The 26,138-nt window shown below is 46.9% G+C and overlaps 2 protein-coding genes across 6 annotated transcripts in view; one reads left to right on the forward strand and one right to left on the reverse strand.

The window, feature by feature from the left end:
• Positions 1–15,278, forward strand: part of INSYN2A (inhibitory synaptic factor 2A) — a 57,631-nt gene extending 42,353 nt beyond the window's left edge. For all 3 annotated transcript variants that reach the window (XM_059172852.1, XM_059172854.1, XM_059172853.1), the window contains one exon: positions 12,714–15,278. In XM_059172852.1, coding sequence (XP_059028835.1) covers positions 12,714–12,897 — 184 coding nt within the window. In that variant the 3' untranslated portion in view covers positions 12,898–15,278. The remainder of the gene's footprint in view (positions 1–12,713) is intronic.
• Positions 1–26,138, reverse strand: part of DOCK1 (dedicator of cytokinesis 1) — a 485,813-nt gene that overhangs the window by 276,190 nt on the left and 183,485 nt on the right. For all 3 annotated transcript variants that reach the window (XM_059172849.1, XM_059172848.1, XM_059172850.1), the window contains exons 26-27: positions 24,037–24,164; positions 21,979–22,074 (exon numbers count right to left, since the gene is read on the reverse strand). In XM_059172849.1, coding sequence (XP_059028832.1) covers positions 21,979–22,074; positions 24,037–24,164 — 224 coding nt within the window. The remainder of the gene's footprint in view (positions 1–21,978; positions 22,075–24,036; positions 24,165–26,138) is intronic.

The raw sequence follows: 26,138 nt of genomic DNA on the forward strand, positions 1-26,138 counted from the left end.
CACACAGCTCACCAGGCTCCCAATCTTTCCAATCTTCCTCTCATTTTACATTAGAAATCATGGCAATTTAACTGTTGCTAACCTGCACAAGGTTACAGGTCACAAGGTTACAGGTCACAAAAGAAAAATGTGACACTGTGTGCCCTGGTTACTGAGGCTGGACCAGAGTTCTCCGAGCTCCAGCTCCGTGGATGCTAAGACAAGTAAAGCTCACTGCTAGTCAGCTAACCCAAACCCAGTCAAAAGGGAACTCATGCACTTAACCTGTTAACTGAATCTGAATCGTATAAATTGAGATCTTCCGTGTGGCTGATTTAAAGGTATGCTAGACTTTTGAGGGGGGCAGCCCAGATGCCTTCTGTGAACGTGGGCCTCATGCTCAAGCTCCTAGTGATTACCCATGAACCACCATGTGAGGGATCTGAGTTCACAGCACTTCTAGATCCTGATCTGCCCCTAGCTTTTCCACACTTGCTATCTGGCCACTCCCTACTCTGTCCAAAGCAGGTAACTCACAGAAGGAATTCTCTCTTGCCCAAGTGCTATTAAACTGGTTTATGCAACATTCAAACGAATCACATCATTCGGATGCGGGGTACAAATGGCATGAATTTGTACATTCGCAACACAACATCCTCTCGGTGAGCACACAGCTGCAGAGGACAACCAGAGGGCTATGGATCATTCACCAGGAGTGACAGCTTGTGTGGGCATCAGTAACATCCCGGGGGGATGCACATGGTGACTAACCCCGGACAGCCGTTAAGGGGGCTCCCATCACACTGTCTGAATACCAAAGACGAATAGAACAGGACAAAAGGTAATTGGTCTGGTTCCTGGGAGCCTCACATCTCTCTGGGTCTTTCATGATGGCTGGCCATTGTGGACACACCTAACTTCCCCATGGTAGGATTCCCTTTCATCAAAAGAGAAAGGCCAGCACAGGGGAATTCGGCCAGGTGACTTCTCGGTTTCAGGTCAGCCCTAGGATTTGATCCTCAAAGGCCAAATGCTTCATGAAGAATAGAGGTTTCTTTGGTAGAAAAGCACTCAGAACTCAGTCCTTTTGCAGGACAAATCACCTGTTTCGGGGCCTGCAGCAAGGCACGTGGGCAGCCCCGGCATCTCAGAAGTGAGCCAAAGAAAGTGTCCAGATTTCAGAGGCTTTATGACTTAGGTCCGTGTCTTCTCACCAAAGAAACGTGCAAGCAAGTCCTCCTTCAGTTCCCGCATACAACAGAGGGAGGGTCCTATCACCAAGGGCGAGTTAGCTCAAGATCATGGTCCTTGGTTCCAAACATGGCTCTGGCCCCCAAGCCCTTGGACACCAGAGCCTGCGCCTTGGACCTCGGCACGATCCCACAATCCCGAGGAGTCCCCGTACCACCATCACAGCCGCTGTCCTTGTCTTACCCGCGGGATGCCTCAAGTACCTCGGGACTGAACAGGTTAAAGGAGTTTCAAAAAATAAAGAAATTTTAAATCCCAAAACACTGTGCATATCCCAGAAACTGGGAGCACATAAGAGGCCATCAGAGCTGCCGCACCAACATGCTGCAGTTCATCATACTTGTTCGCTGGCGGAGAGAGCCCTGGAGCTCAATGAATTTGACCTCGCCTGTCTTGCAGGTATACAGTGATTTTCACTCGAAACCCAATTACCCTCTCTGAGCAGCATAAGAATCCACCGTGTTTCCAGTACTGCTTGGCCCAGGGAGATGTAAAGGGTGCCATGTTCAAGGCCTGGTTTCCTGTGGTTTGACCAACACAGTCCTGTAATAAATGTATACCTTGGCCAGGGGCGGCGGTACCGATTTCTCGTTAAAAAAATAAGTCTGTCATGGAAATATACAGCACTTGGAAGAAACATTAAAAGGACAAAAGGTCCTGAAGCAATTTCGGGGAACAAGTCTGCCAGCACCAGAAGCCAGAGGTTGGCAACATCCGCCTACCCAAGCCAGGCACCCCAGAGGTTCGGCCGCACCCCCACTCTGGCTCTTTGGCAGAGTGTCCCCGTGAGGCAGCACGGAGGGATCAGAGAGGGCCCTTCCAGCTCTCAAAGCTCGCTGACTGGGTGATTTACAAGTGATTTAGTGCAGCAGTGAGTCTGAGCTTCCACAGAAAGTAGACACGGTGGGAGAAGCAAGGGCAGGCACAAGGCATTCCTCAACCAAGGACCGTCATTCCTGCATCGGCAAATCAATTTATACAACCGTTCCTGCTCCCTCGTCCACTGAAACCTCAAACCTCAAAAGTAGTATTTCCCATAGCCGGGAATTTGGAGGTGCTTGACGGGATTCTATTTTTTCCCCAAGACGACATCCCTTGGATTGTGATGTGGACCAACTGGGAAATTCTAATGAAGACCATCTCAGCATGAAAAAAAGATGAAGAGAGATCCAACTTTCAGTTTTCTGTAGTAAAACTTCCCTGGCTAATCATCCGTATTTCCTGCCACAATACTCTGTAATTATTTCAGACAGTGTTTTATGGATAAATTACTAATGGAATGTTTGCTCATAAGCAGCTAAGATCCTTTGCGCCCAGCCCGTCTGGGTTAATTCTCTTGTCAGACGAATCTGATGAGTCATGGTTCTGATGACTCACCTTTGTTCAGATTGTGGTTCAGAAAGGAACAATGAAATATACGATTTCCCTCCTTTACTGAAGTGGTTAATTTGTAAAATAACACCACCACAAAATGGCTTGAATTCAGATTCGTGCATTTTTATGAAAATAGCATGTGCTAACCTTGGTTCAAAGGCTTGTGGGAATGAAAGCAAGGTCTGAAAGGCAATAATGATGCCGATTCAGATTCACTAAATAGAATCTTCACCAGAATTTTAAATTCTCCTGTAAGTGTTCGAATGCGAGAATGTGAGAAGGGCTGAGGCTGCTGTTCCCCCAGGACAATACTGCCCATACCTGCTCCTTTTCCATACATCAAGGCCACCACACACCTGGCCTCCAGGGCACTAATTACATAGTGGACCAGTAATGGGGCATTTTCTGGATGGACAGAAATGCGGAGGGCCTGCTTTGTTTTCAAAACCACTGAGGGAGGGACCCTGCAGAAGACCATGTTGTCTGTGTCCTATTTTTGTCATTTGATGGGATCCACTGATGGTCAAGCACGGGCAGGATTTCCAACACCCACTCTGGACGAAATACCCGAGTCCCCTTCCATGTGGTGCTTATATGCATTTCGACAGCACGCACTTCCAGCGGGACTCCTAGGAAATGACGGGCTTTGCCCCAGGCACCGGGAGATGGGAAGGAGTCTATAATGGGGTTGAAGAGAACCCTGCATACACCCCCTACACGAAGACTGTACTAGAACAGAGCTCTGACGCAAAGTGTACCACAGACACAAGGACAAAAGACAGAGAAGGAGAAGCTGAAGGAAGCAGGGATGCTTGACCTGTGACGGGGCCGACTCCCAGGAGGCAGGACCGTCTTGGAAGGACAGCATGCTGGGGAGGGTTCAGATGTGTGCTCTAGAGCCCAGTCCCCACGCTAGACAGTCGGAAACCAGATAGGAACTAGGCAGAGAAACAGCCAGAGCTTGCCCAAGAGTAGATGGAGAGGCCTCCCTGCACGTGTACAGTCATCTCTATAGCAGCTGGAAACTTTCTAGTACTTGCGATCTCGGAGTGTTCATCCAGTAGGAAGTTCCTTAATTCTGCACCTCCGTTTCCCAAATGACTGGAGGATTTCAGGGAAGAGGAGTCCGTGAACCTTCTAGGAGACGGAAGGAGGAATTCCCAGAATAAGCAGGCGGCATCTTCTCAGACCGGCCTTGGCAATTCATATCATCACCAAGAAAAGCACAAAATATAAGGACACAAAGATGCCAGATAAAATCGTGCATGGAAACTGTAGCTAGCGATTCCAGGGTACGGCGCTAGCCGCAGAGAGCTGTTGCGGGGGACGCGGAATCAGCGCAGCCACCAGGACCGAAAGCCTCCTGACTAATGAAGTCTTATTGTTAAGAGAGGTAACTGCATTTGTATGCAGAAATGGTGCCAAGTCTAGCCTGTCCAGAGCCCACTTGGAGCGGGATCTCTGCAGCCTTTGTCATTTAGTGATTATCTCTTAGTGGAAGTGCTCTTTCCAGTCCTGCTCTAATTACCGCCACTTGTGCATATTAAGTTCTTTAACAACATGAACTGATGTGGAGGAAATTAGCCTTTTGTCTACTATTTAGTGCTCCGTTCTTAGTATTCACCATGAGCGACGGGCCGCGAGGAAGAGGAAAGCGAGGAGTCGAGGACGACACCTTACATGGCGGTTCTGGCATAAGGAAGCATTGTTTTAATAAAGTGAATTAAAAGCCAGAACAAAAGATTGAACAGACCTCTCACTTCTCCTTGAAAATTCCCAAAGCCAACAACCAAAGTTTTTTTTTTATTCCATTAGAACTTTATAAACATATCATTTCTTTTTCCCTAATATATAAGGATTTAGGCTTCTGTAACAGTAACACCTCTGTTCTAACATAGAACTCTGGGTGCTGGAAAACTGAAACTGATTCCTCATCTCAACATATTGTTTGTAAAGCAATTAGTTAAAATACGTTTAGCAGAGAAAGGTTTATTACACTGATGACCCTCCTCTTCACTTTCGGTTACGCCCAGAGTAGTATTTAAGGATGTATTCATCGATGTCCAAAACCATTGAGAGGAGGCTGCACTGTCACTATCATGAGAAAATGAATGTGATTTGTTACTACATGAACACAGATTTTGGGTTTTTAGGGGCTAGATTGCAGGACTTGGTCCCTACCACAATGCCGAGTTAGAGCATTTGAAATTCCACAGGAAATGTGGTGACTAGACAAGATTGCTCGATTGCTAGGACCACAAGATTGCTAGGACCACCCAAAGGACTCTCCTGTCTGCCATTGTGGAAAAAGTTCCTTTTTTTTTTTTTTAAGATTTCATTTATTTGAGAGAGAGAGCAAGCAAGAGAACGCAGAAGCACCCAAGCAGGGGGAGGGACAGAGGCTGAGGGAGAAGCAAACTCCCCACAGAGCAGGGAGCCCAACATGGGACTCGATCCTAGGACCCTGCGATCATGATTTGAGCTGAAGGCAGACTCTTAATTGACTGAACCACCCAGACGACTTGAACAAACTCCTCTTTTACACATAGCATCCCTGGGGGAAGAGTGGGGAGCTTGGGGTTTGGATAGTCACTGGTGACACCAGAAGACATGTACGAGAAGTTAATGGTTTTCTGGTCTGTACGATGAGACTCTCACTGCTTTCCTTTAGTGGCACTGACATTCCTCAGCTCAGACTGGAATAGAAGGAGAGCTCCTTGGAGCATCTAGAACTTGAGACCTGGGTTGGTGGCTCAGGGGATCAGCTGCTTTGCATACCACCCCCAGCACTGTGACCCCAGGAAGCCACTGCCTCACTAGGCAGACAAGTGCCCATCCTCAAGAGGGTAAGAACAAATGAAGTGATGGCCAAGGTGTTGGCCAACTCTCAGTAACCTTACATGTTCTACCCTGGTACCTGGCAGGCTCACTATAACCAATTTTGGAGAGTTGTGTGTTTTCTCCTTTTAACTGTTGTTACAATGTACTTCCTACCAAAAATTTAAAACAACAACACCAAAAAAAAAAAAAAAAAAAGAAAGAAAGAAAGAAAGAAAGAAACCTCATCCTCTTCAGTGAGGCCAAGGACAGCAGCATCAGGGCAGGCTACATGTAGTTAAGTACAGTGTCCCTGTGATTACAGTGTATGATCTCTGTGGCTTGCTAGGAGTATGCCATAAGATATGCTTAATAGACATGTGCCAGTCTTGTCAGTGATCTGGTCCCTTTCCTACTTGGTAAATTATTATGGGTGGAAGTTATAAATAGAGCTGAAGTCTTTCCACTTTGACTTCTCTGTGGCAACATTTATGGGAAGCTAACATGTGGTTCCTTGATCTTGGTGCATGTGGCCAGCCCATAAGCTCAGGCACTTGGATGAGGCCTGGGTGCCAGCCCCGTGTTTGTACTGTAGAGGAACTCAAGGATCAGATGTAGATCGAGGACGGAGTCCAGCCAAGCATCAAAGGAAGAGAACTGTTCTCCAATAGGGCCGGGATGAATGATCGCTCAGCAAGGCAGTAACAATAGCTTTGGCTTCCAGAGTGGAATGATAGCTAGGATATAGGCTGAGGTCTTGGTTTTTATAACTGTGATCATGATTTCCTTGGAACAGAATACCAGGCAAGGGGGACAGATCTTATAGTTTGGGTATGATATTATTGAATACGCATCCATATCTGGAATTTTACATCTTATAGATATTCTATGAACTTGAATTATGCACCTACTATGTGAAATAGTGGTGAGAGAAGGATCCAAAGTTACGATGAATCCATTTTATGTTCAAAGTGTTAAAAGCTGATAATACGAATTTTAGTATTTGAAACAACTGGAATGGGAGCCACAGATAATACAAGGATATTAACACATAGGCATATTTTACAACATACCTTCATTTTGATGACAAATTTTAAATATAAGATAAAAAATAGACCAGCAGCATTCTGCAGAGATTAGAAGTGAGGGGATTTGGGTTCAGTTCATCCATTTATTTCAATTCAGTAATAAAGCATGTTCTGAGCCTGACATTGTACTAAATGCACCTTGAACATAAGATGAATTAAATAGGGTCCGTCCCTCAATGAGTTCACAGTCATGAGAAAAACAGCTACAATCCAGTATGGGACAGACTTGCTCTAGTAAAGATGCGGAGACAAGCATGCTCGAGGGGCAACCTGTTCTGGGGGATTTCTGGATAGGACGAAGAGTGGGCAGATGTGATTATTCTGGAAAGTCCACAGAAAGAAGAGGCGACATGTAGCTAGGCTGAAGGATAGCAGGACTTTACCAAGGAGTCTAGGGATTTCTGAAGGTGACCCCGGAAGGTAATTGGGAAACGGGTTAGGGAGGGAAGAGAGGGGGAGGGAAGAGAAGGAAAGGCAGAGAGGGCTGGAGAGAGGGAGAGCATGAAGGGGGAGGAGAGAGGGCATAAACGGAGGGGAGACAGAGGAGGGAGCGAGGGAGAAGGCAAGTCCACTGTTGGTTGTTTCCGTGGTCAACGGGAAAACTTCTCCAAGTTTCAACAAGGGTAGTGGAAGGGGCCCAAGAGGAAGGATGCTGGAGCCTCCTGAGGGCAGATCCACTGACCCAGATGGTGGGACTAGAGGAGCTTGAGGCCAAGGTGCGCGGTGTGGCCTCCTGGATGAATGCTGGCCGTACACTGTCTGGAAGGACAGAGCAGCACGCTGAAGGAAAGATCTGATTTAGGACAAGCTGGATGTATGGTGCCCCTCAGATATTCAAGGGGAGCCGCATTTGGGAGAGTATGATGGCTATTTTGGGTCTTGGTTCTTTAACTACCTGGAGTCAGGGCCAGCGACATGTACATAAACCAAGACCCAAGAGGAAAAGACTTGCCTAAATTCATCCAGTTTGCAAGGGAGGCAGCAAGCCTGAAACTCAGAGCCTAACCTCAAGCTCCCTCTGGACAGTGCTGGAGTTGTCCATGGTGCTGATATGCACCGGGCCAGATTTGCGCCCTAGACAAAAAGCACTGCACTTTGGGGAACATAGTGTGTCCCATCCAGATCTATACAGCAAGCACCATCACATGCCCCAACGCGCTGCACTTCCCTGCACTCGAGGTTGTGCCACAGAACCCCCACGTGGGGTGAGAGCGCATCTCCACCACTGTTTCACGACCCAGCAAGCTCAGGTACTCATAGGTGAGATGATTTATCCATAGTGGCAGAGCGTGAGTCAGTCAGAGCCACAGACAGCACCAGGGGAACTCGGTGATCTAATTCAGGGAGAATTAAAAACAGATGCTACTGCTCCTCAGTCTACGGAGCCCGCCGACATTGCCGAGGCCAGAGAAATCCAAGATTTCCAATTTTCCTCCACTCCAGAAAACACAAGCGCTTGGGAGCCAAACTCACTTGCCTTTAACTCCTAACGGCTACACACAGAGGACTGAAGAAAGGGATGTTTTAACTACATTACCCTTAAATTAACTTGAGGAGTTGGCGACAGTGTGCTAAAGAAACTGTGGCGAGGTCCAAGTATTTATAGGAGCTGCAGACGAGCAGAGCTCTGACTGAAGCTACGAGCACGCTCCTCTGCAAAAGCACAGGGAGCGGGGGAAGAGGTGTTACTACAAAGCTGAGCAGAGTCTCCGGGAAGGGAACAAAGCTTGCGTTGCCAGCTGATGGAGCAGCCTGAGATTTAGAACAGATACTTATTTCTTTGGAAATGTACAGAATAATAATTTTGCAAGAAAAGTGCCCATACTTAAAACTCCCACTGTTAAGAGGAAAAAGACTAACCAAAGAAATGGAATCTACAGCTTTAATCATTCATCGCAGTTGAGTCACATGGAGTACGGAAAATGGCTTTGCAGTAGCACCGCGGCCGCCTTCAGGTCACGTGACGGTCTCAATGCACAGCTTTGGTCACATGGTTCAGTTGTCTGACAGAGAAGGGGAGGCAAGCAGGGGAAGGAGAGATGTGGAATGTAACAGGAGCTCCTGGGGACTTAGGTCTCGTCCACAGTTCCAGTACGTCTGGGCACCGAGTCTCACCCGGCACAAGCTGCAGCCTGTGTTCTGTTCAGAGAGTACCAAGCACGGGTAAGCCCGGCCTGGCTCCAGCCCCTTCACATTCATGCTTCAGAACTCAAGCACCAGGACTTTTTCCTGATTGCTTTCCTTCTGACAAACAGCATTCAGCATGATGGGAGTCTCCCCAGGACAGTGCCTCACGGACACCAGACCCTGCCTGCAACCCCAGCAGCCTCCCACCTTGTGTGGCTGCGGGGCACACAGGCCCCGGAGGATCCAGGGAGCTGTTTAAAGCCCCACCAGAGTCTGAAAGGGCCATGAGGACTAAGCCCAGACTTGGAATACAAACATTCGCATCTGCTCATTCCATCAGGGGTAAGTCTCTGAGCTGGGACCGCTCTGGGGAAGCAGGCCCAAACCGCATGGTAGAGGCGGGTCACCTTTGACAGAATGGAAGATGCCACCGGGGCCTCCTACTCGACCCAGGCCTTCCTCCAGCACACAGGAAGGATAAAATGCTACTCCCAAGTTCCCATGAGCAGAGCACGGGAAGAGCTGGCCACTTGTGAGCCCCCTACTGACCCCATCCATCCTTACTGTAGACTCTCCCAGAAAAAGGGAAGTCGAAGTGCAGGGAACAAGCTCCAAAAAGATCCCTGTGTGTTTTGCAATGTTTCACCATCTTCTTCGATTAAGTTCTGAAAGAATGGAGCCGGGCCAGATTCCACCTGGAGTGAGCCCACCAACTTCTTTCAAAAGAAAGAAGGGGAAGGCAGGGTGGGAGGAAAGGAGGACACAAGCCACAGCGCTGATGCAAACCGACCAACCGGGGCAACTCGGACTAAAGCCAAAGGGAATCTGTCTTTTATGGCTCTGTGCTCATTTGTTTAATTCAGTGACTAGTACACAGACAACCGTCAGGATCCAGGTCTCGCTGTAGGTGCTGGTAATGGGGACGGGACAGCATCGCCAGTGCTGGCACCTGCATCTGGGGGACAGAGGCAAGATAATACAGAAACAAGTAAGCAGTTATCGGTGGTGAGGGCAGAGAAGGAGAAAAGAAAATGGTGGAGGGTGATCTGTCAGAAGATGGTAGAGGATGAGGAGGTCACGTGTACCTGGGGGACAAAGGAGTGGCCAGCCATGCCAGGAGCAAGGACAGGTGTTTCGGGCAGGGAGAAAGTAAAAGCCATAAAGACCGCAGCAATGGTGGCCACTCCCACACCATACCATCTGCCAGTCAGCACACAGGGCCCCGTCCCCACACCTGGTATCACTCAGGTGTCCGTGCTCGAGCCCAGAGTGAGAGCAGTGGCTCTTGCCCAGGCAGCCTCCCACAGGCACAATCTGGGTGTCTCACAGGGACAGGGGTCTGTGCACAGAGTCTTAGTGCCCTATGTCCACTGAGGGTTTCTGTCCAGGACCTCTGTTCTAGCGAGGACAGCAGGTGCTGCTTTCTTCTGGCCATCTCCTAAGACTCAATGGACCTTTGCTCTGTGTGAGCCAGAGCTGGCCAGATGACTGACCTTCAGACGCTGCCCTCTCCAGTGAGTTGTCTGCTTCAGATCAACCTGGTGACTTGGTGAGTTCCTTCCACAATGACAGAAGGCCCCCAGAGGACAACAGTGTACACAGCAATACGCATCATGTGTCTGCTAGCCAGGGCACACCGCAGATGCCCTAATCCTCATGAGTGACAGGAGGGGAGGGAGGGGCATGGCTCAAGGTCACTGCCAGCCCCACCAGGGGCATTTCCCGAGGGCATCAGTGGCCACACACGCTCCCTCTGTAACGACTGCTCCCGCTCCTGAGGGCAGCGTCTCAGTACCGGGGGGAGAGCAAACAGGGATCAGCTCGACAGACAGAGTCGAGTCATTCTGCTAACAAGAACTCAGATTCGATTACTCTGTGATTACATGGTTCCGCGGTGTGATAAATTGGTTAATAACAGGGTTCCCAATGTAGCGGCTTAATGGGAATTCAGTAATTACAGGTACCCGGAATCATACTGTTAGCCTAGGAAAGGCGAGCACCCGCCTGCCAATCTAATAACTCAAAACCTATCTGGGACCGTTGACATATGATCTGGAGAGCGTGCTTCCAGTATTAACATGCACCTGCTAAAATGACCCCTTTGTACCTAACATACCAGGTTGGATACCACAGGATCTCCCACACTCAACTGCACGGTCCTCTTTTTCCTTGTGAAAGGCCCAAGCTGAAGACTTCTCCGATGGGTATCTTTGTCACTGCTCGCTCTGGTTCCCATGATAAAATGAGGCATCATCAGATAATAAGGATTACATAAGATCTGAATTGCAGCTTAAGAGTTTAGGACATGTTTACACTGACTTTTCTTTGCGGGGCAGGGGGAGGTTGGAAATCCTCACCATAATTCAGGGAGACTGTCAGGCGGGTACTTGGGGAAGCCCACATGGCCCCTGCAGCAACAAGAGGAAAAGGCAGGATGCTGGTCCTTGTTCCTCCTATGGCAGCGCATCACTGCGCTCACGGTTCGCAAGGGCAGCTGCACGCCCGCCCTGCCGGGGAACCGTGCCTCCAGCATCACGTGCTCTAGATTAGCAAGGCACGAGCGTACGAGGTTTCATTCTGCCTCCTATAAACTGCAGCATAACTCAAAAGGGCCATCTGAAATGAAGGGAAAAAAAAATAATTCTTGTTTTGGGAGCAGGGGTTAACTAGCCATAAACTTCTCTGACAATATTTTTAATTTTTCCAGTACTATTATAGTAGTCTTCGACGGTAAGAAAAATGGAACAGTGGATTTAAAACATAAAATGGTCCATTAGATGGGTCTTGAACTTGTTTTTAAAAGTCTGGATAATACAGCTTTGCTGTTTTGTCTTTCCAAAATGTCAAAATTTGGCTAGGATTAATGGTTCTCTAAATCAATAGGATTTCATGTTTATAAATGGTTTATGGCTCTACTGGATATAAAATGTTATGAGCTCATGTATTATCATCATTGCTGAGCCTTTACTGAAATCTACTGACATTTAGTCGGCCTCCAGACCAGATGTGGAAGGAGCCCAGGGTGGAATTCTCCAGAGGCCTGGAGCGATGCGATGCCCACGTTCAAAGAGTTGGGGTACATGGGCAGTGAGAAGGGAGGCAAGGCTCATCACCACTGGGGCCATCACAGAAGAGTGTCACTGGACCAGGGCGTCCGATCCCCAAGCCCCAGGGGAACCCTAGAAGTTAGTCCGTTAGAGGATCAACAATGGGCTTCCCAAAGCCATGAGGGGAAGGAAGGGCCCCAGGCAGGCCACAGTATTCTGTGGAGAAATTTCCTAAGAAAATAATTCCTTGAATCCTGCCATTGTAACAGAAACATCGTCACTACTGCCAAAGGTACCTCATGGCTACACGTCCGCACACTTCGGCTTAAGCAATGTAATCGCAATTTTAGGTTATTTTCACTGCCAGAAAAACTTCCCTTGATCACCACTCAGTGACACTCAATGGCGCTGACCCCATAAACACTCCATTTCCCCCGAGGATGGATAGCATGGTGCCTATTGCGTTGGCAGGCAATGAGATTTCGTAAGGAGAATGGAAGCCAAGGTCATGTCATGCCACCAACTGAGGTGAGATCCACGGATTTCTCTGATCTTGTGAGCAGGTGCACGAGCCCAGGGCTCTCACACCGCTGCTCTGTGTGAGCGGGGAAGGCCCCCCAACACTCACACTTCTGATTCCCCGTTCATTCCATGAAGCACGTGTGTGGTCTACGGACAAGCCAGAAAAGGTTATTTGGATGACACCTTTCTCATTACAACACACACAGGCCATACTCTGACACCATTCATAAAACTGAGTGCATTCATGAAACTTCAAAGGCTCATCACAAAAGCAAGGAAGTGATTTTCGAAGAAAATGAACCTACTTGAGACAGCTCCCAGTGACACAGAGCTAAAATAGATCAGAACTGACTGCTCACTACAGAGCCATGAAATTACATAATAAACATTAACATAATGCAAACTGTCATCACCCTGGTTACGATGTCCTCACATTTTGTTGTCACTAAGGGGGATCTTTACATATGAAAGCTCAAGCACTAAGTTCTCCCCTCTCTCCTCTTCCCAGTGTGGAGCTGGACTTTAAGCAGCAAGAAGACAAGCTCCAGCCGGTTCTGAAGAAACTCCATCCTTTTGAGGAGACTCAGGTCGCACCTTCGCCTTACTCTCAGGAGCCCTACTCCGCGACTCCCAAGCAAAAATCCAAACCCGAATCTAAAAAGCACGGAAGATGGAAACTCTGGTTTCTTTAAAACTCATGGCGTGTGGAGTCTAAAGGCCGTCTTTAAAACCCAATGGAGTATGGTAAATCCTTTTCCAAAACAAACAGGATCGAGTGAGCTGCGGCGGCCTCTCGGGCGCCTCCCACTTCCCACCCTGCTTACCGAAAAGGCCTTTGTCCCGACAGGTAGTGACCAGAGCAAGGTAGTAGACGTCACACCTTGCGGGCTGTTCTCTGCCGTTCACGGATGTGGGATGTAAACTCTGAAATGAAGCTTATGTAGTCAGAGGGTAAGAAAAACGCTATGCCCCCACCCCACCCCCAGATCGGCAAGTGTTACATTATCAGCCTGCGAGACGGTGGGCTGTCACTCTGTACACAGCTAAAATTCATCATTATTTTCTAGCCTTTCCTTATTCTTTTTCTTTTTTCTTTTCTTTTTTTTTAATGAGAAGACAAAGCAAGCCTTATGTTTGCAAAAGACTTCATTTTTATGTTTAGTTTTGCAAATAAGCAGGGGGCAAGTGCCATTTTCAGCACATCAAATTCTGGAGAAAGCACAATTTTTTTAAGTGGTCAGAGACCAGTAAATAATCTCTAAAATGTGACTATATGTATATTTGCCTTCACGTGCTGTAGCGCTAAGCCAAGTGACCCCATCTCAGTGCCACACTGTCACCTCAGACTTAGCATTCTCTTCATCTCCAGACCTGCGACATGTTTACTGCTCATTTTCCAAATGGCCAGCAGCCAGGAGTCCCCCAAAGTCTAGGACATGCCTTTACTCACTGAAGTTGACAGGGTCAGAGCTATTGGACACTAAGCTTTCTTAGATCTCATTTTTAATCTTTTGGTACCCAAAGGCCAAATGATAAATTCTGGCAAGAATTTGAAAATACACATAGAGATACACAATAGATAACGCCGTCACCAATAAATCATAGGTGTTCTCTGCCGCCGGGAAGTGTTTCTGTGGATAAGTCTTTGAGACCTTGTTCATCACCAAAAACGCAGCCAGACTGTTTTTATACAATCCATTCTGCTCTGTCACCACCGTGGAAGACCGGACCATCTCAAAGAGAAGCCGCGTGTTTAGTTTAGCTGCCGCCAGCAAACTTAATGTCACCTACATCCAACCTATTAGTCAGTTGTACTCAATGACATACCTAGGGGAAAGCTGTGAATCAAATGTTTTTAGGTATTTTTTAAATAAACAGTGACACTTAGAGTTCTCTTTTGATTACACATTGCAATATAAATCTTAGTTCCTTTATTTTTCCACTCATTCTTTTGCACCTTTGCAATTATCTTTTTATAGAAATCAAAAGCCCCTTGTCTACGAATGACTTGGTCTGTCCATTTTTTGCTTTTCATGATAGGAAGTAGGGAATCTTATTTTGCCTTTTTTTTGTACAAGTAAAACTTTGATAGTTTGTGAACATACCAGAAAACCTAGTCTTCAAGTTTCTGTCCAAAAGTTTCACATCTAACCTCATGCTGACATGGACACGTCATTGATTAGATGCCAAAAGGATGTCTACTTGCATTTTTCCCATTGGAGCTATTTCTTGCCATGCGTCTTCCTCCTCGCTCAATATCAAATCTATTTTAGTTCTAAGTGTTTCAATTCTACAAGGACCTAGTGATCAGCCATCAGACCCAGAATTGATCAAATGAAGAGTAAATTCTGTAAGCATTCTTTGGGGGTTACTCACACTATCCTGCAGATGTATCCTTTAATTAAAAAGAAAAACACGCATCTTTTGTGGAAACACTATGTGAGCATAGAAATCCTTGAATCATCAGTAAACAGAATTGAGAAATGTTTTTGTGCAAGGAAAGAGACACATTGATCCCGAACCATGAAGGAAGTGCAATTGTTTCATGTAGACAATAATTAAAAAAAAAAAAAGTGTTTCATGTATTTTATACTGTTTTTAACTAAAAGTTATAAAAATGTTTGCAAGTTATATCCCCTTGTGTTTTAAGAATCCCGACGATCTTGGTGAATTGAAATAAGGGTGTTAGCAGCTTTCTAATTAGTGCTGTAAATCTGTCTCAACAAGAGGGCATCCTAGTAAACAGAATGACATCACCGTTTAAAAGCAGTCGAGATCAAAGAAAAAAAAATTCAAAGTCAAAAAGGAAACTGAAGATAAACTAATTCCTATTTAAAACTATCTTCAGAATAGAAAAAAAATTTTTCAAAATCATTTCATAGTTTAATTGCAATGTGTCATGAACAGACGCCTATTCTTCTCTTAGAAAGATTTAAGTAAAAACTTTGATACAAAACCAAGGTAAAAAGTACAGTGTTCCCTCATATGTACATGTATACATGGCATTACGTATAGAAGTTAAATTATTATACTTGTCACTAAGTTCTTTATTAATTTTTAAATAAAAAATCAAAGGTCATGTTTTGTGTGGCTCTTAGACTTATTTCATTGTCTTGATAATTTGGGAAAATAGAAGTAATCTAAGAAAGTAATAATAAAGAAAGGATACTGGGGGTAAAAAGAACTCCATGCAGTGTTCAGGAGAGCAGATAGATGATGGTCAGGCAGCTGCCGGCTCACCTGGCCCGGCTGGACAGGACAGGGCTGAAACGCAGCTCAGACTGTGCTTGCCAGACCCCGGGCCCCGGCAGGAGCATCAGCCACCAGGAGGACTGGGCACAGAGCCCCACACCGGCTCACAGCAGGATATGGCTAACTTGTGTCATTTATAAAGAACCTCAGAGAGACAAGTGAACACATCAGTATTTCCAAGCCAAATCCTCTAACGGCTCCATGGAGACGGTGTCTCTCTAAATCAGCCACCAGACAGGTCCCCAGCCCCAGGGGATTGGTCTCCTCATTTTTGTCTGGGGGAGAAGGGAGGGTGAGTGAAAGATCCACACCCCAGCTGGGCTGAGTACCCCATCCCTCCAGCAGAGATCAACCCAATACTCATGCCCTATCCCAAGGGAGAGATCCACCTGGAAGCCTGGGAGCTGAGAGGTCTCACACCCTTTCTGGCTGTCTGCACTAACAGAGTCTGCCTGCCAGGATGCTGGGACCACTGAGGCTGAGACAGAGGCTCTGCGGCCTCACACGCTCACCAGGGAAAAGAAGAGATGGGTGTAACCCGTGTGCAGGGTAGAGAGGAAGACCCAGGGTGCCAGCCTGGGGCATCTGGGGAAAAAAGACTCCAGGTCCCATTCCCTCCTCTGAGCCACCTACAGGTGTTGGCTCTACAAACTAGATAGGCAAAGGGCTTTCTGCCTCGTGGGTACTTTCCGAGTGACTGGTTTGTGACCGCCTCCAAGGAGGGGTCCCAGGGTCTCTGCATCTGCTCCTTGGATCTCAGGCCCGCCCCCAATCACAGCGGAGTGTACATAGGGAGGAAATCAAGGTGTGGGCAAACCTTTCTAATTTGCAAAGGGTACAGGAAGTGGGCAGGGCTGCCGAGGTGTCCGTTGCTGGGGAGACGGCAGTCACAGTCTATCCGCCAGCACTAGCTGCCTCAGACAGTACCCACGAGCCTGGCCGATGACGCAGGGACTATGGTCGCCCGGCAGAACTGAGGTACGCAATCCTGGGTTACAACTCAGAAATGAAATCAGAGTGCCGGCTTTGTGCCTCTGGAGAAGAGAGCACCAGGTCAGAAGCGTATCCATCCGTGCCGCCTTTACAAAGCCCGCCACCACCCGACTGACCCTTCCAGAGCATTTTTATCAGCAAGTAAAATTTGACTTAATTACTAAGTAAGGCCATTCTGTCAGCGCAGTGTCACCCAAAGATCACAGCATCTGCTTTCCCTACTGAAATACGTCCTTTTATCTAGAAAAACTCTCTCCCTGACACATCTGGCATGAGATACATGTGCGACCAATTTATTCACTGCAGGAGCTACAGGACTCTGAGAGCGCGTTCCATGTTGTGAATCGGCGTCAACGAGTCGTGCTGTCGCATGCAGCATATGTTTTGGCCTATTGAGAAGGGCATGTGAGGGCAGCATATTGCCTTCTAAGTAGCTCGATAATTCACTGAAGAAACCTTTGGGGTTTACTATGAATATGCAAGAACTACCCAGACTATTTTCCTCAGGCAGTGACATGAGTTTTCTCCCTCTGCGGTGAATCCACAGTCAGGGACCAACCTTGAGAAAACACCAGAAATGTGAAAAAAGCAGAAAGAATTGCGGTACTGATACCAAGTAAAATGAATATATACAGAGCCACAGGAGCTCGCATGCATGCGCATGTCAGGCTATGCTTTTCTAAAAGCCACGAGTCTTCAAGGTAGATTTATTGGCAAACATACCGTTTAAAGACACATCTTATGACGCTCATATAGAAGAGGGAGACATTTCGAACTTTTATAACATATTACTTTCTTTTGCAAATAAAAATTAAGAACAGAATTTTTTAAAAAGCACAGTCGTATCTCAACTCCTTTAGAGCAAACATCACAAAAATGAACGTTCATGCATGGGGACAAAATACATCTTGGTGAAAATACAGAGTCAGGAGTCTTGGTAAAATGGCTCTCTTCACTGGGAGGCCAGTTCTAGAACACTCTTTTCCAAGTGAAGAAACATGTCAGCTCCTTAAAAGTTACCGAGGCCCAAAGAAAGCATCACCAACAGCGTCTCCCCCACCAGCGATGCAGACCTCACAATAAACCGCACCCCGGCCCATCTGTGTCGCCCTCAGTTGGCGCTCGAGGCGGAGACAGAACGAATTCCATCACAGGAGTGTAGTGAACAGGTGTGCCAGTCACAAGAGCAAGGAGACAACGCAGGCACCATTTCCCCCTTTCCTAAGGCCTCCTGGTGCATCTTGTAAGGAAATCAGTCCTTAGAAAAGGCCCACAGTTTCATTTTAGTGAATTAGCAATTGCCAGTCTTCTGGTGGGTATCCAGGCCATAGAAAAATCTTTAAAAGTCTTTCTCACTCGATTACACTTTTAAAAGACCATTAGCAGCATGTAAATCGGATCGCTGGGAAGCAGCAGCAGCAGCACCCTAATACCACAGGAGGAGGCACAGCCCACGGATGGCTCTGTTGGTCTTCCCTCAGCCCAGCTGTGTACAAGTGCTGCATCCCGGCAAAGACAGACGCGAGCGGGGTAGGGGCAGGAGGGCTACAGCTCACCCCGCAGAAGACAGGTCAGGCCGCCTGTCCACAAACAAGAACGCCTAATCCGGCCCAGCTCAGAACCATAGACCACAATGAGGAACGCCTCCAGACCCTGAGGGCCTCAGAAACTTCAAAAAGGGAATAAAAAAATAAAATCTGAAATTGGACGATACAAAACTAAGCATGTTATTCAATGATTCCACAGTTTGAGACCCCAGTGGAATAAAGATAAAATGGCATCTTGATTCTGTGGCAAGGTCGTTACAAGGTTACCAGGTCAGGGCCTGTTTCAGGGATCTATAAGATCTACACTTCTGTACTTTGCCAGATGCAATTTTGTTAAAAAAGTATGATACTTAGGAGTATGGCACATTTTTATCCTATGCATGAGATGCATTCTAATAGCTCACTCTCACACAGAATGCTGAAAGGTATAAAATGAACTAAAACAAACAATACACAATCAACTGTACAGTGTTTAGGAAACACCACAGCACAGACACAGATGAAAGAAAAGGCTCAGGGCACCTGAGGAGCTCAGTCGGTTAAGCGTCTGCCTTTGGCTCGGGTCATGGTCTCAGGGTCCTGGGATTGAGTCCCCATTGGATCCCTGCCTGCTCAGTGGAGAGTCTGAGTGTCCCTCTGCCCCTCCCCTGCCCCTGCTCTCTCTCTCTCTCTCAAATAAGTAATTTTAAAAAAATTTAAAAAGACTCACACTATATATCACAGATTCTCCCGTGATGGACAAGTCCCTCATTTCTCAATTCCATACATAAATAGGTGGGAAAACCGACAGCCCACAACAGCACTCCCAACTGACAACATTCTGATGGAAACAGAGGCCACATTCCAGGTATCATTGTTGACAGCATCGTGGAATAAATCATTACATGAAGTAAAACTATTCAACACTTTTTTAATCACTTTAATTTTTAAATCCACGTGCAGTGATGACTTGGAATCCTCAAGCTGACTCATCGTTACAGCATTTCCATTCCATTTATGCAACAATGAGTAGCGAACACATAGGGACAGAAATCCCCATGTTAAACTGGAGTATTACAGCGTACCCACAACAGGTCTGGAAACCACTCTCTGCTCTTTTCTACTCTAAAAGGTCCATTGATTGAGTTTTTGATCCATTCTGTCATGGATATTTCTCTCTCCACATCTTCGTCTAATCTAAACTCATAGAACGACAACAATGACATTGAGAAGCTGACGCATCAATCTGCACCTGAGCAGATCGGGAAAGCAAGGTCAGGCACACAGAGTTAAGACAGCGTTTCCGTCTTCCCACTCTGTGGACATCACAAGGGCTCATGGTTCGTTGAGGACTTGAAGATTCTTCTGAAGAACTTATTTTCAAAGGTAATCATCCCTCGTGAAAACATCTTGATGCCGCTGTCGCTCCGTGAATAATGATCGCTTTTTCAGAATTTATTTTTTCTTTTGAGATTCTTTCCATGACGTCCTCGTTTTACAAAAGGAATCTCTGGACTCCTTTTACAGATATTGAAGATGTTGGAATTGGGAGGAGTCAGCTTAGGGCCTACTTCCCCTTCCTGCTTCTAGAAATGTCTGTTGGAGAAAGTCAGGACGGTGGCGGATGGGCCCGGACATGGGTGGTTGGCCCTGCACCCCTGTTCCCAGACGGGGCCTTGAACCCCTGCCAACTGGTCCACAGGAACAGGTCCCCAGCTGGGGTGAGACTGAGTGTGGGTTCTCACTGTCATCCCTCCTTCTTCAAACACGCATGGGCTCTTCGTCAGGAACTCCTGAGGGGTTTTCTGAGCCCTTAGATAAAGGGGCACCGAACCCTCCCTTGAACCTCCAGGAGATCCTAGTGTCCTAGTGTTTGGCCCATGGAAATGACTTAAAGGTGCTAAATGGAAAGACGTGCTCTTGTTTCACTGGACAGCTGCCTCCTTACCTAGGATGAAGACCCGGGAGCGATTCACAGTCCCGCTTGACGCCTCCCGGATGCCACTGAGATGAGTGCCCCAAGTATCAAAGTTGCAGAAAAGACTAGGAGAACCAGTGCCAGCACCAAGCCAGAGTGCCAAATCACAATTCCCATGCCAGCTATGACATCTAGACCCATTTCTTATGTCTCTGTAGGACACTTTCTGCAGTCCCATAAGCACAGTCAAGTTGAAAGTTAAATGAGAATGCTCCCACTCCTCACATGGCAGCCAGCACAAACGCTGCGTGTCGGTAACGTGCTGCTGCTATGATCACCGCGAGGGCCACCATGCCCGAGATGAGAACTTTCCCAAGGCAACCAAGACCACATGGTCTGAGAGAAGACATCACACTCCACCTGCTCTGTTCAACCTTTGCTAGATCCATTGATTCAAATCACCTTATTCTAGGCACCGCCCAAACTTGTCCTCCTTGCGCACAGAAAAACGTGAGCTCCTCTCCTCCTCCTTATCCCAGCTTAACTGCTTGCCAGCAGAGGATGGCCCAAGTGAACACCCTGCTAGGGTCAGCGCCCAAGCCCCGGAACTATCTCCTCAGCTCACTGGCCTGAAAACTGGCCACCACCCCCATCTGCCCATCACTTACTCCCTGCCCCCCACAGTGCCATGTCACCCCCACCTCTGTACTCCAACTCATTCCGACAGTTCCGCCAGATGAACTTGGTTAAACTTCAAACCACACATCATCCATCCCACCACAGGGCCCCGCAGAGGTCCACAACGTGAGAGTGTTCCAAGGACACCCATGGCACAACCCCAGGAAGGCGTGAGGACCCGCCCTTGGGGGTGACCCTGTAGCGACCTCACATCTTACTCCACGGGACTCCGTCTCCAACCACCTATTCAAAGGTGTTACAATTGCAGAAAAAAACCACGATAAGGCAGACAAGTCTACTACTGCAGAATAGTGGAAAAGTCCACTGCAAATAAAGCCAACTTACAGGGAAATATTTGATTTCCTTATTTATAAATGTGATCGTCCAAACCCAAATGAGACATACCTTAAAAAGGAAAATCTGAACACAACACATGTTGAAATTCTGAAGCATAAAGTAGGTTATTTCACTGGATGGAAACATACTAAGGCAGCAGTTGTCCCACTTCTGTGCTACCCATCTGTGATTTCACCAAAACCACATCCTTTACTCCTGCCAGCCACAGAAACCAAACAGTCCAATGCTACCTGTGTTCCTGCCTTGCTGCCTGAACAGTCCTATATGTCCCCTTACTTAACCCCCTCCCAGGATGAGCAGAGGGAACTATGGTCACACAAGGAAGACCAATGTATCTGGTCTGGTTTCCAGTGAAAACTCTGCAACTGGATGTGTTGCTCCCGGATTCGAAAAAAAAATTTTTCTTTTTGAAATGCCATCAACCGAATTTAGTGAAATGGTAACGGGTACTAGAAATGAGGGGAAATAAAAGGACCTACGTGTGCATCTTTTGCCTAAGAAACCAAACTTAAAAGTAATGGTTGGGAAGGAGAATGGTAAATTCGGGGGGTGGGGGGAGACCATAATACAAAGCTTGAAAAACTGGCTAAATGATTAGTAAAACTTTCTGTTGAAGTGAAGCATCTACAATATCTGAGAGCAGACAATAAAATAGCTGGTTTGGAGCACCTCAATTACTTTTTAAGGTCCTTCATAAAATTTTATTAATGGCTCCTTAAATGTACATACATAGAAAGAAACAGCCAGAAGAATAAAGACTTAAAGAAAATACATATCCTTCACTGGAAGTAAATTACGAGTCAACTAGAATCAGAAATTTCTGTCTCCAAAATGTTAGGTTGCTGACCCTTCAACTCTGACACTTCGTTCCAGAACCATGGAAAATCAACCTATTTTATAGATCAGACTATAAATAAATGTACGTCAGCTGCTTGCTACAATGCAGTAAAATAAAGGCAGCCGGAAGAGGAGGTGGACGACAGTGACATGCCTGAGAAAGACGGCCTTGGCCACCACTGCACACCCAAGCACACTTCACTGAGACTTACGATGAGCTCGGAATCCCGCCCCATGGAAATGACGGTTCGGTTCACTGTCCGGAGAAGCTTCTCCATGATTATCTGGACATGCCTCTGAGTTGGCCCCTAGAGGAAGACACACCAGTAAAAACCAACACCCAAGACAATCATTAGCATGCAAGCCCTGGCGATTGTCACTGAATCCATTTATCCTGGAAAAAGTAAATCAATTATAACCCTTAACAAGATGAAGAATGGCCCTTGTCAAAGGCAAAAGCCTTCACAAAGAAAACACAAGGCATCTTATTAATTATAGACCATTAGTGGTAATTTGTTATATAATCATAGTAATTTAATTTAAGCAAACCTTAAAAATAAAACCAATCTGTGTAAATAATATAATGTTTATGATCCCTAATTAGCCCACCAATTAGTTTTTTAGAGATACTTGTCCATCTGTAAATGGGAAGCAAGACTGAATAACCTGGGGAACGACTGCTGGGAACACAGCACCTGTATTCTAGCACACTATCTAGGACTCAGACGCCCCCAACTTTTTTCCATCAGTAAGAATTTGCCCTGTATTTTGTATGGGACAGGATTCTTGATTATTCTTCTTGAACTTGGAACTTGTTTACATATGTCCTCCAGGTGCTCACACACAAGGCCAGGAGAGGTACCACCTCCACGATGAGGTTGGGCCACACAGCTCCTGTACTCCCAACCTTCTCCCCTTCGAGAAAAGGGCAGGCCCTGGAGTGGGGCCACCAGAGGCTAGCTGTTGGACGAAGGTGTCTACAACCTTGCAAAGCAGCCCCCTGGAAGAGCTGGCGGGGCCACCGTTGCTATGAAGTGATGTAATCTCACCTCTTCCTTCAACAGCACTAGCCAGGCTCTGGAGCATGAGCCCATGCAGGAAGGAAGTGGGCAGGACAGGTACATGTGTGTGTTGACCAGGAAGGTATACAGAGGTCATGTGGGGGAGAGCAAAGATTAAGCCCTGCTGACCTTAAAAACCTGGCCCATCTGTCTCCTGCTGGAGGCACAGATGGATGGACAAGGACCTGTATGCCTTTCCAGACACACCCAGAGACTCAGTGAGTTCCTAAGTGTGTGCGTGGGTGCACAGATGTGTACGCTGGAGGGGTTGGGGGGTATGTTGGGGACGGGAAGCCACAGAGTCCGATTTTCCACATGCACCTGCACCAACTTCTGATTAAGAAAAAAGCTCAGGGAACTAAGCATATAATTTATAAATTCAAAAGGAAACACCATTTAAAAAGAAAAAAAGTGCTATCTAAAAAAGCACAGGAAGGGGGTGCCTGGGTGGCTCAGTGGGTTAAAGCCTCTGCCTTCGGCTCGGGTCATGATCCCAGCATCCTGGGATCGAGCCCCACATCGGGTTCTCTGCTCAGCAGGGAGCCTGCTTCCTCCTCTCTCTCTGCCTGCCTCTCTGCTTACTTGTGGTCTCTGTCTGTCAAGTAAATAAATAAAATCTTTAAAAAAAAAAAAGAAAAAATAAATAAATAAATAAATAAATAAATAAAAAAGCACAGGAGGAAATTACTTGTTAGGAGAGGAATGTGGGAACAGAGGCAGAGAGCCATTCTCAAAACTCTCAGAAGCATCAATGACTTAAAAAACAAAAACAAAAACTAAAACAAAACAAAAAGAAACCCAAATCTCAGTGCCTGCATTATTCTAAACTAAGAAATGGCAAAAAGAATATAGATAACTAGCCTCCATTTGTTTATTTCTAATTTTTAATATCAAAGCCATTTTCTGACCTTAAAGATTAAAACACGTCTTGGGGAGGCATTCACCCAAGAAGTCACGGGAAAAACTTGAAAGATTTTTAACTTGGAAGAATACACATTTTCACGTTAGTATCACACTTTATAAATAAATACACACGATTAAAGGATACCACTCAACGGAGAGAAAGGCTAACCCTTAAAAGTAAGGTCATTCCTTCTGAAATAAATTCAAAGCACCTTTGTGCAGTGAGGCGGGGGCTCACGTTGATGCTAAGGGACCCCTCCCGCCAGGCCCCCAGAGGGAGCCTGGGCAAACGTAGCCATTACTCACCACGTCCTTCCTGTAGAGAACCTCCAGGATGGTGCTGAGCAGCTGGCAACAGGCCTCCAGGTCTTCCTGTCTCTCCAGATGGTACTTGAGCTGATCTGTCATCATGGGAAGCAGGATCTCTCTGCAGTCTGCAGGGGACACGGGGCTGCCAGTCAGCAGGAGACCCACCAAGACACAACTCTATTTGCTAGAAGCTTGTTTTTCTAGCATGTTACATTATTTCCAAGCATGTTACATTTACTTTCTTCCAAATGTGAAACTGACATCTGGAGGGGGTCAGATGGCTGGATGGGAGGAAATCACTTATCTTGCTCTGTAAATACTTTACACACAAGCCCGTGTGCACACATCTATGTGTGGGACCTTGTAATTACACAAGAATAATCCACAAACATATATAAACACATTGACACATGCATCCCCTAGAGTTCAGAGAGATAAACACAAAAGCACCTGTTGGGAGTTCTGACTAGTTTTCTGTGCTGAGCTATAAATTCACTGATTTACAACTTTAAAAGAAATACTAGTTGCAACAAACATTATTTGAATGGCAGCTACTCTTGTTTTTTTTCCCAAGAGGACCAAAGCATGGTTTCCTTCTGCTCCCATATGCCTCATAAATGCAGGTTTCTGAGCTCAGCGGGGTCATAACCAACTAAATTCTGCGCCTAATCTTTGCTCACTCAGGGACAGCTTTCTGCTAGGCTCCCACCTACAGACAGTTTGCAGAGGGCAGAGGACTCAGATTCTGAAGAGGCTGGTGGTTAAAGTTCTCCCTTCTGAACAAAGACATCTTGAGCAGCTCACGCTAGCTGAGTCTGACATGGACACACAGCACGAGCTAGTCACAGGCTTGGAATACAATGTACTCCTACCAGATTAAGTGCGAAGGACCGGGCCTAGTTAATTGCTTAGGACAAGGGACTGGCTCTTAGGACATGAGAGATACAGATGAGGAGCCATAGGCTCTCTCTGGCTTCCAGACTCCTGTGCTAACGTGCGGGCTCCTGAAAGGAGCTCTAGGGGGCAAGCACTGAGTGTGCAGATGAGGGTCAGGGAGGCCTCCTTCAGAGGGGCAATACCCTCACCTGCTGGCAAGAGGAATAATAACTTCTCACATGGGGCAGGCAACCGAAGAATGGGAAAACTGCACACAAAGTCAGGGTGGCAGGTGCACAGAACACATTCTAGAGGAAGGGAGAAGAGGGACAGGATAAAAGGCCTGACAGGCAGTTGGAAACCAGCATGAAAATGAAGGCATAAGTGAAGGGAAGCTGAGAAATGGAACATGCTGGCGGGGAAGAGATATGAGCAGATTTAAGGGCTAGAGACACTCTGGGACAGAGCATGAGAAGGACAGTGGGGACAGAGGAGGCAGAGAAACCTGGTAGCTCCTAGGATCATCCAGGCAAGAAAAAGCAGAGCCCTGACCTCCTGTGGAGGGGTAAGTCTGAAAGAGGCTTTGAACAAGACCACTGAAGGCAGGCTAGACAGTGCTTGGTGAGGGAAGGTGGCAGATAAAAGAGTGTCCAACCCAGTGCCCAGCACCCTGGTCATACGCGTGTCATCCAAGAAGCCATGTGATGCCACCCAAGGAGAGGAAAGTGGGAAAACAAATCTATTTTAAAAAGAGAAGGGTTCAGTTTGTACAAGTTGAGTTTGAGTTGCCTGATAGACACCCTGGTTGCCTCTACAAGGCAAATGGAGACAGGGTTCTAGATGTTATCTCTGGCTTAGAAATGAAGAATCATCAGCTTTTAGGCAGTAATGAAATCCTAAAAGACTATCAAAGGGAAAATGAAGAATGAGCAGGAAACCCGGACCAGCCTCAGGAAGGAAGTACTAGAAGGAGGCGCAGGACACGAAGGAGGAAAGGGCAGGGATGCGGAGGAGCCAGAGACAAGTGACATCCCCAAAGAAGGAGAGTGGTCAACGTGGCCAAATACAGCAGCAAGAACAGGCGCATGTTCCAGAATAGGATGAGGCGGTTTGAGGCCCATGGGCCCCCTGAGGCAGCTTCCAGCAGTGGCTGAGCGGGGATGAAAAATGGGAATAAGGGGGGGCACCTGGGGGCTCAGTCGTTAAGCATCTGCCTTCAGCTT

This window comes from Mustela lutreola, chromosome 4, assembly GCF_030435805.1.
Source record: "Mustela lutreola isolate mMusLut2 chromosome 4, mMusLut2.pri, whole genome shotgun sequence".
In the NCBI taxonomy this organism is placed as follows: Eukaryota; Metazoa; Chordata; class Mammalia; order Carnivora; family Mustelidae; genus Mustela; species Mustela lutreola.